Source organism: Anguilla anguilla, chromosome 16 (genome assembly GCF_013347855.1).
Source record: "Anguilla anguilla isolate fAngAng1 chromosome 16, fAngAng1.pri, whole genome shotgun sequence".
NCBI lineage: Eukaryota > Metazoa > Chordata > Actinopteri > Anguilliformes > Anguillidae > Anguilla > Anguilla anguilla.
In genome coordinates, this window is record NC_049216.1 from 17,597,431 (window position 1) to 17,613,795 (window position 16,365).

Genomic DNA, 16,365 nt, shown 5'->3' on the forward strand with positions numbered 1-16,365 from the left:
TGGACTTGTGTTCATAGTTTGCCTTTACTTGGCACCATAAATTTATTACAGTATATTTTTGCAAGTTTTACAAGGAAGTGTTTCAAGCGTGCTCCAGTCAATTTCTGCACCAATACTGTTGCTCATATTGCTCCAAGTCTAAATTGCTTGGGATAAAAAAATGGGTTAAATAAATAAAAATGAAGTTTACGAGCATGAGCATTCAGAGATGAGCAGTGATACAGAGAGTGAGGGCGTAATCACACTGAGACAGAAGCAAACGAGCGATAACTCGTCACAGGATCCTGATGTGGGGGGGGGGGGCGCGCTCCACAGGGGTGGCCTGGGAGCGCCAAAGCAGGAGCCAGAAAGAGCGTGCGCATTGCTCCCGCATGCAGCAGACCCTGCGGCTCCTGATCACATGACCTGCTGTGACATCAGAACTGCAATTAACAGAGCAGGAGACAAAGAGGAGCTCCACTGCCTTCCCAGGGTCTACACGCCTGCTGGGGGGGGGGGGAGGTGGATGAAACTGAGGCCTCCATTAAGTTCAAGTCAAGCTTTGTTCTTAACTTCGAGCGGTTAAATTAAGTCATTATTTTGTTCCCTTTCTAACAAGTTATGAGGTCATCACGCAATTACATCAATGAGAAATTCTTTCCTTGAAGTCAGAGGGGGACAGTTTTGGGGATAAATGGCAGTTTCTGGTGGAGCTGAAAGCGTCTGGGAGGCGGTTTGAGGGAAAAGCTCCGCCCCGCACATTTGGCGAGCGTGGGGATCGGCCGGCGGGCATGGGAGAGAGTTCTGGGACACGGGGACGATGGGGGGTGAGAGCGCGCACTGCCGGGAGGAGCCGGGCGTGTTCGGGAGGAGCCGGGGGGAGCCGGGGGGAGAGCGGACCCAGGCACGTGGGGAATGCGGGAGGGAGGTGCGGAGCGGTCAGGATAAAGGGGAGGTCAGCCCGCCTGCTGGAGCTGGTCTGTAAACAGCCTCTGTGAGCTCTCAGACACACGCTGATGGAAAAGACCTGGGCCCAATCAGCCGCCCCCTACTGACTGTTCCCACCCTCCTGGGCCCGACGGCCCCGCCTCCCAATCAGCCACCCCCTACTGACTGTTCCACCCTGTCCTGAAGAGAGGCTGTGCAGAGATAGAGCACACGCTGCAAAGGGGGGGAGGCCATGGGCTGACACAGCAGGGGGGCGGTGTAGAAGACGCCGTTCACTGCAGCAGCACACATCTGGAATCTCATTTCTGAACGCAGTGAACCCGTCACCTCTGGGTATGGAAGGCATATGACGCAGTGTACTGGAGACAGGGAGCCAGAGCTGTACATACAGTACTGCACTTCAATCTGCACACCACTTTCACTGCTTTCCCTGTGAGCCCAGAGCACTGGAGAGAGCGAGGCTCCATCAGCCTCAGCACACGGCACTGAGAGCCCAGAGCACTGGAGAGAGCGAGGCTCCATCAGCCTCAGCACACGGCACTGAGAGCCCAGAGCACTGGAGAGAGCGAGGCTCCATCAGCCTCAGCACACGGCACTGAGAGCCCAGAGCACTGGAGAGAGCGAGGCTCCATCAGCCTCAGCACACAGCCCTGAGAGCCCAGAGCACTGGAGAGAGGGAGGCTCCATCAGCCTCAGCACACGGCCCTGAGAGCCCAGAGCACTGGAGAGAGCGAGGCTCCATCAGCCTCAGCACACGGCACTGAGAGCCCAGAGCACTGGAGAGAGCGAAGCTCCATCAGCCTCAGCCTCAGCACACGGCCCTGAGAGCCCAGAGCACTGGAGAGAGCGAAGCTCCATCAGCCTCAGCCTCAGCACACGGCCCTGAGAGCCCAGAGCACTGGAGAGAGCGAAGCTCCATCAGCCTCAGCACACAGCCCTGAGAGCCCAGAGCACTGGAGAGAGCGAAGCTCCATCAGCCTCAGCACACGGCACTGAGAGCCCAGAGCACTGGAGAGAGCGAAGCTCCATCAGCCTCAGCACACGGCACTGAGAGCCCAGAGCACTGGAGAGAGCGAAGCTCCATCAGCCATCAGCTCACAGCACTGAGAGCCCAGAGCACTGGAGAGAGCGAGGCTCCATCAGCCTCAGCACACGGCACTGAGAGCCCAGAGCACTGGAGAGAGCGAGGCTCCATCAGCCTCAGCACACGGCACTGAGAGCCCAGAGCACTGGAGAGAGCGAGGCTCCATCAGCCTCAGCACACGGCACTGAGAGCCCAGAGCACTGGAGAGAGCGAGGCTCCATCAGCCTCAGCACACGGCACTGAGAGCCCTCCGGCCCTGTGCACTGCCATGAGACTGTAACACAGCACACCTCAATGAGGCCTGACCTTGAGCAGGAGGTCAGGGGTGGGGGGTGAGGGGGGGTGAGACCCCTCGCTCACAGACACATTTCGCGGGCGGCACACACACACGCGCACACACACACACACACACACGCGCGCGCGCGCGCATCAGCAGAGCAATGCGGACTGGCGCGATTAAGGCCCAGCGGTGTCCTAATGGCTGCTAATCTCATCTCCGTTTGATTGTGTGGCATTACCCCGGCCAGATTGAATCAGGCACATTTAGAGGATCGATTTCCTGCAGCGGGCCCTTTTCATTATTAAATCTGTCTAATGACGGCGTGGCGGGGCGCGCCAACCCGCCTGGCTCCCTAATGGAGGCCCCGCCCCGCTCCCTAACGCAGGCCGCGCCCCGCTCCCTAACGCAGGCCGCGCCCGCCGAGGCCACGCCCGCCCAGGAGCGCGCAGACGGCCCCTATAGGAGGAGAGAGATGGAACGCTCCGGCTGCGGAGTGGTACGGCCCGGGCAGCAGATGTTAAATCACATTAGGAGGAGTCAGACTGCCGCGCTGATGTAGATTATCCCGAGAGGGGAGGAACAGGGCAGGGACACGCAGCTCCCAGGTACCCCCCCCCCCCAAAAGAGCAGAGCGCAGGCCGGGGCCCTGCTGGCCCTCCCGCAGGGAGAGGGGCCCCACCCAGCCGTGCACACAGACAGCCTGGGGCGTGGGGAGGGCCAGCCTGCATCAGGGCTAAGGGAATGAAGTCAGCCCACTCTAGGTACCGCAAATCCCACAATCCCCCCCCCCCCCGCTGACCATACACTGGCCCTGCACTGGCAGCACTTCCACATAACCCCGAGAGCGCATTAGCGCTAATGACAGGCGGTGAATATTAAATATTCATCACAAGCTGGTACGGGCAGTATAAACTCACTGGGCAGCACAACAACAGCGGAGGTAGGACAGCGGAGATTGGGGGAGGGCAAGGGGTAGGGCCGGGTGATGGGGGGAGCGCTGGATTAAGGAGCTGGGTGATGGGGAGATGAATGGGGTGTGTCCGTGTGTGACCCAGGGGCTCCAGCTCAAGACCCCAGCCACTCTCCAAATCAGGGATCTACATCAAGGGGGCCTGCCTCTGTTCTGGAGTATTCTCCTTGTGTTCTTATTTTCCAAAAGAAGGAACAGTTAAACACAAGACAGAAGCCGGTTGCTAGTTTCTCATCTCGCTACAGTAGAGGGAGAGGATCTCTGACATGCATATAATGTAAAAGGCCCATGGCTTTAAGAGCCACTGGTCCTGCCATCTGCATACAAGTCCCATAATGCACAGCTGTTGGCCTAGCATGCAGAGGAGAGCAGTGAGTCACTGTTCAATAAATATCATTAAATTACAGCTGAACTAGAAATGTTCACCCTATAATTAAGGGAAGAAAATTACTGCGAGCTCCAGAAACTGACAGCGAGGGAGGAGCAGCCCCCCCTCAGAGCGGCACGTGTCACACCCGCCCGTCCCGCCCTGAGATCGAGGGGGGGGGGGGAGCCCGCGGGGGTGTGGCAGTCTAAGTTAAGTGCCCACGGCAGCGCCAGCAGCTTTCCTGCGGGCCCCGGGACCAGCGGGCGGCTCTGACGCTAACGGGATCAGACAGCTCCGCCCGCACGCTGAGACAGCGGAGCGGCGGCTTTAAGAGCCGCCAATCAGGCCTGGCCTGCTGTCCTTTTGTGTGAGCCCCGCCCCTTTTGTGTGAACCCCGCCCCTTTTGTGTGAACCTACAAGTGACTTCATAAAGGTGGTCCCTCGTCCTCCCCCCTCTGCTCTCTTTAAAGATGCTCCTGGACGTGTTTATCTGCGTGTGAGGCGGGGGCTGAAACGTGCCGCCTCACAGCGCGCCTGCGGGGTGTCCCCTCCCCGGGCCCAGCGAGCTCTTCTGGGCGCGTGCGCGCGGACGCTCTCAGCGGAGCAGCCCTGGAGGCGGTCTGGCGCGGCGAAGCTCACGAGACGCTAACGCACTCCCTCACCCCTGCGCGGAACACGCAGCGCCGCTCTTCAGAAGAGCGGCCCGCCAGGAGGCCCGCCAGGAGGCCCGCCAGGAGGCCCGCCAGGAGGCCCGCCAGGAGGCCCGCCAGGAGGCCCGCCAGGAGGCCCGCGTCCCGTCCAGCAGGTAACATCTGGGTTTAAATCACGGGTGGAGGAGCGGGCGGAGCGCCAGGGCCGCGCACACAAAGGAAGCTCCAACCCGCTAACACACACACACACACACACACACACACACAAAGGAAGCTCTAACCCCGACCACCTGCTGCTCCCCTCTCCGGGAGGGAGCTGACGTCAGGCTGCAGGGGGATTCAGCCCGCTAACACACACACACACACACCCACACACACACACACAAGCGCGCGCGCACACACACACACACACACACACCAGCCGCCCGAGGGAGCGTCTGCAGCATCTTCGCCAGTAAGAGCACATCACCCTCTCTATGTGAAGTATGTAGCCTGCAGACTAAACTCCACAGCACGGCCGGGTATAAACCACTGCGCTGATGTTAAAAATATAAAGCATGTGATCTTTGTGTAAGTCATGTCTGCATGAGACTCTCACATGAGCTTGAGGAGAGGAGAGAGGAGAGGAGAGGAGAGGAGAGAGAGAGAGAGAGAGAGGAGAGAGGAGAGAGAGAGAGAGAGAGGAGAGGAGAGAGGAGAGAGAGAGAGAGAGAGAGAGAGAGAGACGAGAGGAGAGGAGAGGAGAGAGGAGAGAGAGAGAGAGAGACGAGAGGAGAGGAGAGGAGAGAGGAGAGAGAGAGAGAGAGACGAGAGGAGAGGAGAGGAGAGGGCTATTTTCTTTTGGACTTGAATGAGATCATGTTTGTAGTCACTCTCCAGGAATTGCTGTCAGAGGCCACTTCCTATTTCCCAGCCTGCTCTGCTCTGAGATGGAAAAACACACTCACAGAAAAGCATGAATATACATACCCTCTCCACGCACGCACTCATTTTCTCTCTCATACATGGTCATGCCCTGTCTCTCTCTGTCGCACGCGCACACACACTCAGTGCCCCCTCTCACACTCTCACACTCTCAGACACACAGGCATGCAGGCAGACCGGACAGATGGGTGTGGTCAGAATGGAGGGCTGTCTGGGCCAGGCTGGTTCTGCTGGCTCCCGCCCAGAGGAGCAGAGCCGGAGAGAGCCACCCCCAGCTGTCCGTCAACACACAGAGCTCAGCCCGGAGCCAACGGCTGAGCCGAGAGAGCTACCCGACTGAAACAGTGCTCTCCCAGTGGCTGGCTGCGAAAGACAGGGGCTAGTCCCGCCCCCCTCAAGCTCCGCCCACAAACCCCCATCTCCTCCTCCCTCCTGCATCTTCATCAGCGCGTTCCTCCCTCCACAGTGAGCGCCTGCTCCCCACAGGCTTAGGAACGGCTCTCGCATCGCAAAGGGCTGCAATTACAGCCACAGCTGGCGCTGGGCTCTTTTTTTAGTAACTAATGATTATTGCAATTGTGCTGGGCGGCCATGACGCAGCCTGCATGATGTAATGTCTTTTAAGCGTGGAGCGTTCGCATGGCGTGCTGGAGGCCGGGGGAGGGGTATCAGTGCTGTCACAGTGCAGCCACGCGCACGCCGCAGCTGCTGCAGGACCCAGCCACAGATACAGGAAGGGAGCCGAATCCGCACAGCGCTCGCTAGCCGTCTGCTTTGGGAGGATGACTGTTAGCGGTGTGTGGGCTGGCTTTAGCGCGGCCAGGACCGTGGAGATGCGATGACTTCATCTGCCTCGGACAGGGAAGCTCGCGCCCGTGACCGATCTGTACCACGGGGGGGTAAGGAGGAGGGCTGCCCAAACCAGGACCCCTGTCTGCTCCCGTCAAGAGCAGGGCGCTATACCGCCAGGCCGGGAGCGCCTGCAGGTAACCACGGAGACTGGAGCGCCACAGCGCCGTGATGAGAGTGTACATGCTATCAGATGATAGTCGCAGTAATATAGTGTCTGTATGTAGCAGTGCGGCCCACAGAGCCATAATGGCAGCACAGTGTGAGTGCGTCAGTATGTAGCAGTGGGGCCCACAGAGCCATAATGGCAGCACAGTGAGTGCGTCAGTATGTAGCAGTGGGGCCCACAGAGCCATAATGGCAGCACAGTGTGAGTGCGTCAGTACGTAGCAGTGGGGCCCACAGAGCCATAATGGCAGCACAGTGTGAGTGCGTCAGTACGTAGCAGTGGGGCCCACAGAGCCATAATGGCAGCACAGTGTGAGTGTGTCTGTAAGTAGCAGTGCGGTCCACAGAGCCATAATGGCAGCACAGTGAGTGCGTCAGTATGTAACACTGTAGCTCAGTGCACCAGCGCTGCCGGTATGAAGGTGTCCATTTCCCGTAATGGAGCCTGATGCTGGCTGCTCTCTCTCTCCTGTCTGCGGTGTGCCTGCGTCAGGCCAATGCAGCATCAACGGCAGGGGGAGCAGAACAGAGCGCTGGAGAACTGAGCTCTAACACAACGGCCATTTTATCAGTTACAATAAGAGCCTGCTATCCAAAACCACCAGGAGTGATAAGACAGACAGGAGGCTGAAGAAACCTGCATTTAATCTCCATGTACTACGATCATTAAGGATAATAGCATCATCTTTACGCTCAAGACTCCTTTTCTGGTTGTAGTATTTCTCTGTGTCCTAATCGGGGGTGTGTCGAATGTTTGATGAAATCAGTTTTGAGTGGCTGCAGAGAGCACACACGTAACTCCTCCCACCCCCCCGTAGTGTGACTCTCTCCGCGCTCTAAGCCCCGCCCACAGAGGCTCCGCTGGAGAGCTGTCTGTTAATCAGCGGTGAGCACGGCAAATCACACAGAGCAAACAATCACTGTTGATCCCCGGCACTCCAAACAGCCACTCCAGAGCGGCAGGTAGTTGGAGATTAACCCGCAGAGCTTCAACATCAGACCGCCACAAAGCCCCTGACTGACTGATACGGCTACGAGAGCCAGGCCTGTGAGGACAGCAGGGAGAGGGCCTTCTCCCAGCCCACCAAATCCCCATCGCACTACAACCCCCCACCCCATTTATCAGGCCAGCCCACTAACTTTATTACAGACCCCCCCCCCCCCCAAGTATGTGGGAAAGGCCCCCCCCCTTCGTTAAGTTCTTCTCTTTCTTCGTATGACCGCAGATCATAATACCAGGCAAGATCGCATTCTGAACGTTCCTTTAACGCATTCCTAAACAGGAAGTTTCACTCTGCCGCCTGAGTAACTCACCAGGAAAACAACATTCCCGTTTACAAACAACAGCCCGTTTCCACGGTCCCCCTGAGAGGCGTGCAGAGGCGCAGCGTGGCGGTTCAGGAGCTGAGCTCCAAACCAGACGGCTGTAGGCTCGCTCCCCAGACGGAGCGCAGCAGGGTTCCAGACCCGCCGGCCGGCAGCCGGGACTCCCCTGGCCCGTGCTCCACAGACGGGCAACACGCGAAACCCATCCCACGTTACCCCGGACAAGAGCAGCAGCGAAGCAAATGAAAAGTAAAAGTAAACCATGTTCCATCAACGCCCAGGAGACAAAGATTACCCACAATCCATTCCCTCCAGGGCAGGGACAGACAGGAGTCGGTTTAAGCTGAGCTGGACCAGCTTTAGTCCATTCCGCCCTGGAGTCCCAAAGCCAGCGTCTCTGCCTCACGCTATGGGCAGGTGCCCTTACCCGGCCGGGCTGTTCCTGCAGTCTCAGCGCGTGACAATGCGACCACAACGAGCTGCACAGGGCAGCGCAGAGCGCCGGGCGCATTCCTGCAGTAAGAATGCAGCGCACTGCCTCCTCCAGTCCCGCCCCTGCACAGCCGCAGCCATTGTGTCAGAGCGCACGGGCAGGTGACTGACGGGCGCGGAGCCGTCTGAGCGCGCTCTCCCGCGAGCGCATCCGCGGCGCTGCCGGAGCCCAGGAGAACGCGCGCGCTAATCCGCCCGGCGGCACTCCCGCCGTACGCGTTCTTCGCTCGCGTCAGGCGCGGCATCCCCGGCCCCCTGCGCCGGCGCCCGTCTCCCGCGCGCTCGCTTCGGTACCGCCCGGTACCGCACGCCCCCCGAATGAGCAGCCGGGTGTCGCCCCGCCCCGCCCCGCCCCGCCCCGCGCGGCTCGGGACGCTGAGCCATTCCCAGCCCCTCTGATCTCCCACAGCGCTAACACCGCTGAGCCGCGAGCCCAGCCGGCCTCGCAGTGGCAGAACGTGCACGGCGCAGATTCCAACAAACGCAGGGCCGAAAAACTCAAGGAGAAACAGACCTACTGTAGGAAGCCCGAGGACACAGCGTACGCGGAGGAGGTGCTGCCAACACCCAGACGCAGGCCTGAAACCTCTCACATTTCAGCATGAGGAGAAGCGCAACGTGGCTCTGCTCAATAAGCAGGAACAGGCTGGGGAAAGCAGCGCTGCGGACTGCAGGGGCCAGCACCGCTACAGCTGTGCCTTCATAAATAATACCAGCATCCACTGCTAGGCACAACAGGTGCACTGATGAGCCATCCGTTCATAAAATCAGGGCACTATGGGAAATGGAGTTTAAGGTTTTATCCATTCTAACATACCAGTTAAGCACAACATCTAGAAAACTGTCACCATAACCACAATCCACCATAATCATCCCTAAGAGATCCCACCGCACATCATTCACTACTCATCACAACGTGCAAATTACACATAAGCCACTTAGATAAAATTCCTTCTTTTTTTCTTTCAGCAATATGAGAAACGACACGCGCTGCTTTTGACTGCGGTCGGGACGACCCGGCGGCCGCTCCCCCCGCCACTCACCTCCAGCACTGGCCCCGCCCCCAGGATGATCTGCTCCACCCCGCTGGCGAAGCCCTTCTGGCTGAGTGCGGTCAGGTGGTGGATGAGGAAGTTGGTGCTCTGCGTCTTGCCCGAGCCGCTCTCCCCGGAGATGACGATGCACTGGTTCTGGCGCCGCTGCAGCATGGCGTGGTACGCCACGTCCGCCACCGCGTAGATGTGCGGCTCCAGCTTGCCCAGCTGGTGGTTATCGTACATCTTGACGTACTTGGGGTTGTAGATGGGCAGGAACTGGAAGGGGTTGATGACGATGAGGATGCTGCCCACGTAGGTGTAGATCTTCTCCTGCCGGAAGCGGCTGCGCAGGTTGTCCAGCAGCGTCTTCTCGGTGAGGTCGGGCAGGTTGCACAGGTCGTCGTGGTCCTTCTGCAGCGGCTGCGGCAGGAAGCCCCTCTCCACCAGGTGGCGCCGCTCCTCCGTCACGCGCAGCCACATCTGCAGGTTGCCGTAGTGGATGGAGCCGTCCAGGTTCTTCTCGCGCAGCAGGAAGCGGTAGTCCTCCCCGCTGAAGCGGTTCTCCAGGGCCATGCGGGGCCACAGCATCATGCGCTGGACCGGGCAGTCGGTGGGGTTGAGGATCCATTCCTCCCCGCCGAACTCCTTGACCTCGGCGAGGACGTACAGCTTGGTGCGGTCCAGCTGGAGCTTGTCGATCACATGGTCGATGACCTCGGCGGCGGTGGTGCTCTTGCGGGCGGTGACGGGGCAGTAGATGGTGCCCTCGGCGATGTTCCCCGGGTAGATCCGCAGCGTGAACTCCGAGTCCTCGTAGCGTCGTCTCCCCCCAGCATCATGAACACTCATATTGGAGAAGCACTTCCCATCAGCACTCGCAACGCATCCTTCGAAGGGCCCGGGACACTGCGTCAAGACATCCCAGCTGTGAGGGAGAGAGGAGAGGAGGGGAGGGGAGGGGAGAGGAGGGGAGGGGAGAGGGAGGGGAGGGGAGGGGAGGGGAGAGGAGGGGAGGGGGAGGGGAGAGGAGAGGAGCAGGGGAGAGGAGGGGAGGGGAGGGGAGGGGAGAGGCGAGGAGAGGAGGGGAGGGGAGAGGAGAGGAGGGGCGGGGAGAGGGGAGGAGGGGAGGGGAGGGGAGGGGAGAGGAGAGGAGGGGAGGGGAGAGGAGAGGAGGGGAGGGGAGAGGAGAGGGGGGGACGTTAGCCATAGAAATAGAGGCCATCAAAGACAAGTTCCTGGAATGGAGCTACTCTGAGCCCTGGCTGACAGGAAGCGAGAGACCCTCACAGCGAAGCACTCATTAAGCTGCATCACAATAAATGAGCCAGATTCTTTCTTTCTGCACCATTTGCTTCTCCATTTTCACAACTTCAAAACGCTTTCAAAAGCGGCTCACGAGCAAGCCGGGGGAGAACATGCGGTTTCGCTTCTTCTTCATTTAATGTTTCTGCAAATGACCTTTCGGTTTACACTTTTCCTCATGCAAAAAAAAAAAATAAACTTTTTGTGTGAGGAAGAAGGTTTTTCGTGCCCCAACGCAGAGAGCCAGTGACGGCACGGACAGGATGCAGCTGGCGCAGTGATTAATCACATGCGCCTGGCCAGTGAGCACGGAGGAGGCGGGGCCTCCAGACTGACCGGGCCGCTCCCTCTGCAGAGGGCAGATCCGGCCAGGTCACCCGGCTGCCAAGTTTGGCAGCTGACACCGTCCACACAGACGTGCCTGTAATGAAGACACAATACCTTAATTCACAAGCTCCTCTCTAATGCTGACTGAATGGTCTCCAGGGGTTACCATTCACCACACACACACACACATCGCTGGAGAACCAGCAACAAGGGAACAAAGATGTTCCTCTTTTCCACAGTGGAACCCTAATCAAATCAAACCATCAAGAAACACCGGCGATGCAGCACCCTGAAAAATGGCTTCTCCGTAGCAAATCTTCAGCAAGAAAGTCCATTCAAGAATGAGGGAAATGTTGCCTTATGTGCATCAGAGCAGCATTTCCTGTACTGAGCTTCTATAACACGTCTAACACTTAATGAAGCATAACGGCACACTCTTCAGGATCCCGGCACATAAAGCATGGCTTTTACCTCAGGCATCTCCCACTGTCTGCAGGGTATCTGCACCCCAAGGTCAGTGAACAGGGGGTCACGGTTGAGAAGACGGGGAGGAGAAACAGCCTTTAGCTCAGTGAAAGAAATGTGTGTGACCTCCCACTAATGCGCTTAATGACTCCACCGTTCTGTCAGCCACCTCCCTCTGTCAGCCACCTCCCTCTGTCAGCCGCCTCCCTCACGCTCGCTCCTTATAAGCCCCGTCTGCTTATCCCCAGCCCCCAAAACCCAAAGCCCCACCCCCACCGTCTCATCAAGAGCCAATCAGCTGCAGCCTCCTCCCCCTGCTGGAGCAAGGCCAGCTCTCTCAGGTGTTGTGCTCAGGAACAGGTTGCAGAGTCAGTCAGCCGGCCCACTGAAGCTTCTATCGGCAGGAGCAACAGAGTCTGCCTCCCCCGATCTATTCACACGGCAGAAAGGACAAGGGCATGTAGGGTAATCAACCCCCCGACCTCGCCCCGCCCCGCCCCCGCTCCTCCGGGATCCCGCTGAAAGGCGCCGTGCCGTGCGCCAACCCCACCAGACAGCCGCTCAGACCCCGGCGGCCCGGTTTAAAGACCCCGCCCGCGGGGTTCTTCCTGTTTGCTAACCCAACGCTGCGCTTCCCTTTCCCTCAACACCATCTGCAGCGTTTCACCTTGAGTGAGAGGGAGCCTCTCTCAGCCCCCCTCACAGTGTTTTCCCTGTTGCCAGGGGCAACAATATGACTGGACACAATATACAGTAAGGCAGCCAGTGGTGGAGCAAAAAGGGAAAACCTTGACAAAGTGAATAACAGGAAATGGCCGGTGGGGAAGAATAGTGGTGTCGCACAGAGCAGAATGAGCAGAGACCCAGCCCACAGAGCAGAATGAGCAGAGACCCAGCCCACAGAGCAGAATGAGCAGAGACCCAGCCCACAGAGCAGAATGAGCAGAGACCCAGCCCACCCGCGCACAGCTCCCTCGCTGTGGGCTAACGGGCGCACGCCGCGCCCCAGACAGGTGCAGCAGGTCACAGGCCCAGGGTATTAGGAGTGTGGGGGGAACCGGGACACTACAGCAGCCCCAGCAGATGGTCAGCTTAAGGATTAAGATTCCACTCTGGGACCCCAGAGGTACCCTGCATAACAGTCAATGACAGCAACAACACATACCTGCAAGCACACACACGCAGGCACATGCAGGCACACACACACACACACACACACACACACACACATGTATACACACACACTCACACACACACACACATTCCAAAGCCAGCAGCCGGAGGACTTGGTCATGTCCGCTGGAATGTTGCTGATCCAGGTGAAAATGTTTACTCTGAACTGTGACCGAAACACGGTAAACACGTGCTGCTCTTAACGTGTGTCACTCTCCGCCCAACAGGAAACAGCCCTGACAGGCACCCGCACGGGGCTGCCTCACACGCGCCCAGCAGCGCCGGTCATATCCACACCACGCTCGCTCTCCCTGTCCTGACCCCCGAGTCTCCTGCCCACCCCAGCGCCACACCCCGCCCGCCCCTCAGACACCATCAGGAGGGCCTCTCACGGACGTGTGGAGAGGTCTCCGTTACAGCTCTCCAGAACGGCCGGAGAACCATCACATCCATTGCTCTCCCTTACATACAAGCACAGGCTAAGATTGAGTGGCCATTTTGAATTAAATGCTACAGATGTTGAAGTGATGATAATGTAAAATCTGGAATGTGGCATTGGTGTTTGGGGGTTCATACACAGAAAGTATTCGTTTCCTCAGCGAGGTCTGTTGGGGCAGCTTTGGAGCCCCCCTCTGCTAGGCACATCCCTGCTGCTCTGACCAGCGAGAGCGCTAGTGTTTGTGAGCGGCCGGCCCGACAGCGGGCTGCCGCTGGCCTGCCGCTGGCCTAGCGCGGCCCAAAGGAAGCTGCCGCTGCAGAAACTCTATCTCTTAATGTGCCAGTTATTCTGGCTCTGCCGTCCTTCGCGTCGCACTGAAAGCCCAACAATGTCAGCTATTTGCAGCCTGTCCTTGTGCGGACGGGATGTCTGCGGCGTGAAGTCATCGTGCCCGGGGATGCTGGGAGCTCACGTCTCTCTCTCACTCCGTTAGGGAGGACAAGATGAGAGGCACTGACCCCACCCCAAACCATCCAACCCCCCGGCCCTGGCACTGAGCCACTTCACTGAACCCGAGGAACACACCCCCCCCCCCCCCCCCCACACACCACCCTGGCTGTTCTCCTGTTAGTTTGTAAATGGGAGTTAGATCTGCACTATGCTCCATGACACAGCATCAGGCTAATTAAAAAGCACAAGGTATCATCCTGCACAAAGGCACAGTAAATCACACTGTGCAGTAGGTCTTCTAATATTGCTGAGGAGGCAATGTCATTGGGCTAAATTATTTTTGGGACGTTACTCAACCTAGCTTTGGTGCATTGGGTGCTAATGCTCAGTGCCTACCCCAAATCTCAATTCACAGTGCCCATCTCCTCAGCTAATGACAGTACTGCATTCTCAAGGGAACCCTTTGAATATTTGGGACTCCTTTTAAAGCTCATATGGGTGAGGGGACATAGGCAAGACACAAGCAACCAGGGGGGCAAGGAGAGCCAGTCACCCCATTACAGGACATCGAGATGCTACCCGTCCATCTAAGCATGCTCAAGACGGAAACCAAAAAAAGAGGAAGTCCACTTTTACACAAAAAACAAGTTCCAGCTCCCTAACAATGCAGAGAACAAACATCTCTACTCTGAAAAAGCTTCTCCGCCGGTTAGGCCTGAGTTTATTATGACTGGCAACAGCTACAAACACTCTGTCACTGAGCAAACACACAGCTCTCAGAGTGCCTCTCAGAGTTCACAGAGTTGCTTCGCAGTTCCGTTGTTGCACCATGGATTTTATTTTTATACAGTGAACAAATGATGAGGAAACGTGCCCTTTTTTCATGAGAAAAGGAAGACACACACGGGCTCAGAACGCGGGCAGGAAACGCGGCCTCGGGAACGCCGGGGAAACCGCACGCAGCGATGACACCGCTGCGCAGCGGCGAAGGTTCGAGAGAGAGACGGCCGCCAGCTCGCTCCCAAGGCCGCGGCGAACGCAGCCAAACGAGCCGAAACGCTTCGGCGCTGGAGGGCCGGGCCGATCCGCAGAGCAGACCCAAGGCCGTCGCCGAATTCCGGGCTGAACAATGGCGCTTCCCCGAAAGCAGACAGCGGTTCGGGGAACTGGCCCCTCCCACCGCCGCAGCCCTTCATGCGGGGAGAGGGGGCGGCGGGGCCCCTGGGCCCCGGGACAGGAGATAAGGGAGGGCTGCTGGGAGGAGATAATTGGGCAGATAATGAGGCCTTCCAGCAGCTGGACTCCTGACTGATCTGGGGTCAGAGGGCAGGGCGGGCGCTGCGGGGACATACCGGCCCAGGCTCCGACACGCCCAGCGGACGGCTCAGCGAGCGCCGAGGGGAGGCACAGACCCGCGCGTACGGACGCACTATCCGCCTATAAACTGACCGCGCGTACGGACGCACTACCCGCCTATAAACCGACCGCGCGTACGGACGCACTACCCGCCTATAAACTGACCGCGCGTACGGACGCACTACCCGCCTATAAACCGACCGCACATACAGACGCACTACCCGCCTATAAACTGACCGCGCGTACGGACGCACTACCCTCCTATAAACCGACCGCGCGTACGGACACACTACCCGCCTATAAACTGACCGCACGTACGGACGCACTACCCTCCTATAAACCGACCGCGCGTACGGACACACTACCCTCCTATAAACCGACCGCGCGTACGGACGCACTACCTGCCTATAAACCGACCGCGCGTACGGACGCACTACCCGCCTATAAACTGACCGCGCGTACGGACGCACTACCCTCCTATAAACCGACCGCGCGTACGGACACACTACCCGCCTATAAACTGACCGCACGTACAGACGCACTACCCGCCTATAAACTGACCGGGCGTACGGACGCACTACCCGCCTATAAACTGACCGCGCGTACGGACGCTCTACCCGCCTATAAACCGACCGCGCGTACGGACGCTCTACCCGCCTATAAACTGACCGCGCGTACGGACGCACTACCCGCCTATAAACTGACCGCGCGTACGGACACACTACCCGCCTATAAACTGACCGCGCGTACGGACACACTACCCGCCTATAAACTGACCGCGCGTACGGACGCACTACCCGCCTATAAACTGACCGCGCGTACGGACGCACTACCCGCCTATAAACTGACCGCGCGTACGGACGCACTACCCGCCTATAAACTGACCGCGCGTACGGACGCACTACCCGCCTATAAACTGACCGCGCGTACGGACGCACTACCCGCCTATAAACTGAACGCGCGTACGGACGCACTACCCGCCTATAAACTGACCGCGCGTACGGACGCACTACCCGCCTATAACCCGACCGGGACGATGCCAAACCTGACAGTGACCCTGTCAGAGAGAGAGTTGAAAGGAGATATCCACCTGTGACTGTTCTGGTACAGGACACCTCAGAGTGTCTGACATCAAAGGCTACCCAGGCCAGTGTGTCATAGCGTCCGCTCTGCTTCGTCACAGCCAGGGAAGCCACAGGGGTTAGAGTGAGACTGCCATCGTATTTACCTTCAGCTTCAGTGTGCCGTCCCGACCGACATCGAGGCTAAAAAAGCTCAAAGGTGGCCTGTCCCGCGACGGCGTGAACTTCTTCTGTCCAAATCTCAAAGCCTGAGGACAGCAGACTGAACAGACGAGCCGCCCGGCCACTGAGGAAGCGCACTTACCGCCCGGTGTGCGCGCTCCATAAAAAGTCAACAAGCGGCTCCCACGCACGTTTCCGTCCAATCACACGGCGCTGGATGCCTAAGCGCAGCACAGCGCTGTGTCAGAGTTCACCCCGGGTGTGTCAGCAGACTCCTGTCACGAGCGGCTGCGCGGCTGGCAGGTGTGATGCGTGCCGAGCACCTCCTGAGGTGAGGCGGAATCCCGGCTGAAGCTCCGCCCCCCCCGCCGCTCGGCGTGCGAGCCTCACGGAAACTTCCACACGCAGCAACAAGCAGGAACCTGCCGAGGGGCGCAGCGCGGCACTAGCGCTGCCAGGCTGAAAGACCCACGGGTTTATCTGAAGGTGCCATTTAGCCATCTTTAAAGTCTTAAGATCAGCTGCAGTTTACCAT

General features: G+C 58.5%; 1 protein-coding gene across 5 annotated transcripts in view; it reads right to left on the reverse strand.

Moving 5' to 3' along the window:
* LOC118214770 (unconventional myosin-IXAa-like) overlaps positions 1–16,365 on the reverse strand; it is a 163,179-nt gene that overhangs the window by 117,276 nt on the left and 29,538 nt on the right. For all 5 annotated transcript variants that reach the window (XM_035394975.1, XM_035394977.1, XM_035394974.1 and 2 more), the window contains exon 2: positions 9,081–9,999. In XM_035394975.1, coding sequence (XP_035250866.1) covers positions 9,081–9,923 — 843 coding nt within the window. In that variant the 5' untranslated portion in view covers positions 9,924–9,999. The remainder of the gene's footprint in view (positions 1–9,080; positions 10,000–16,365) is intronic.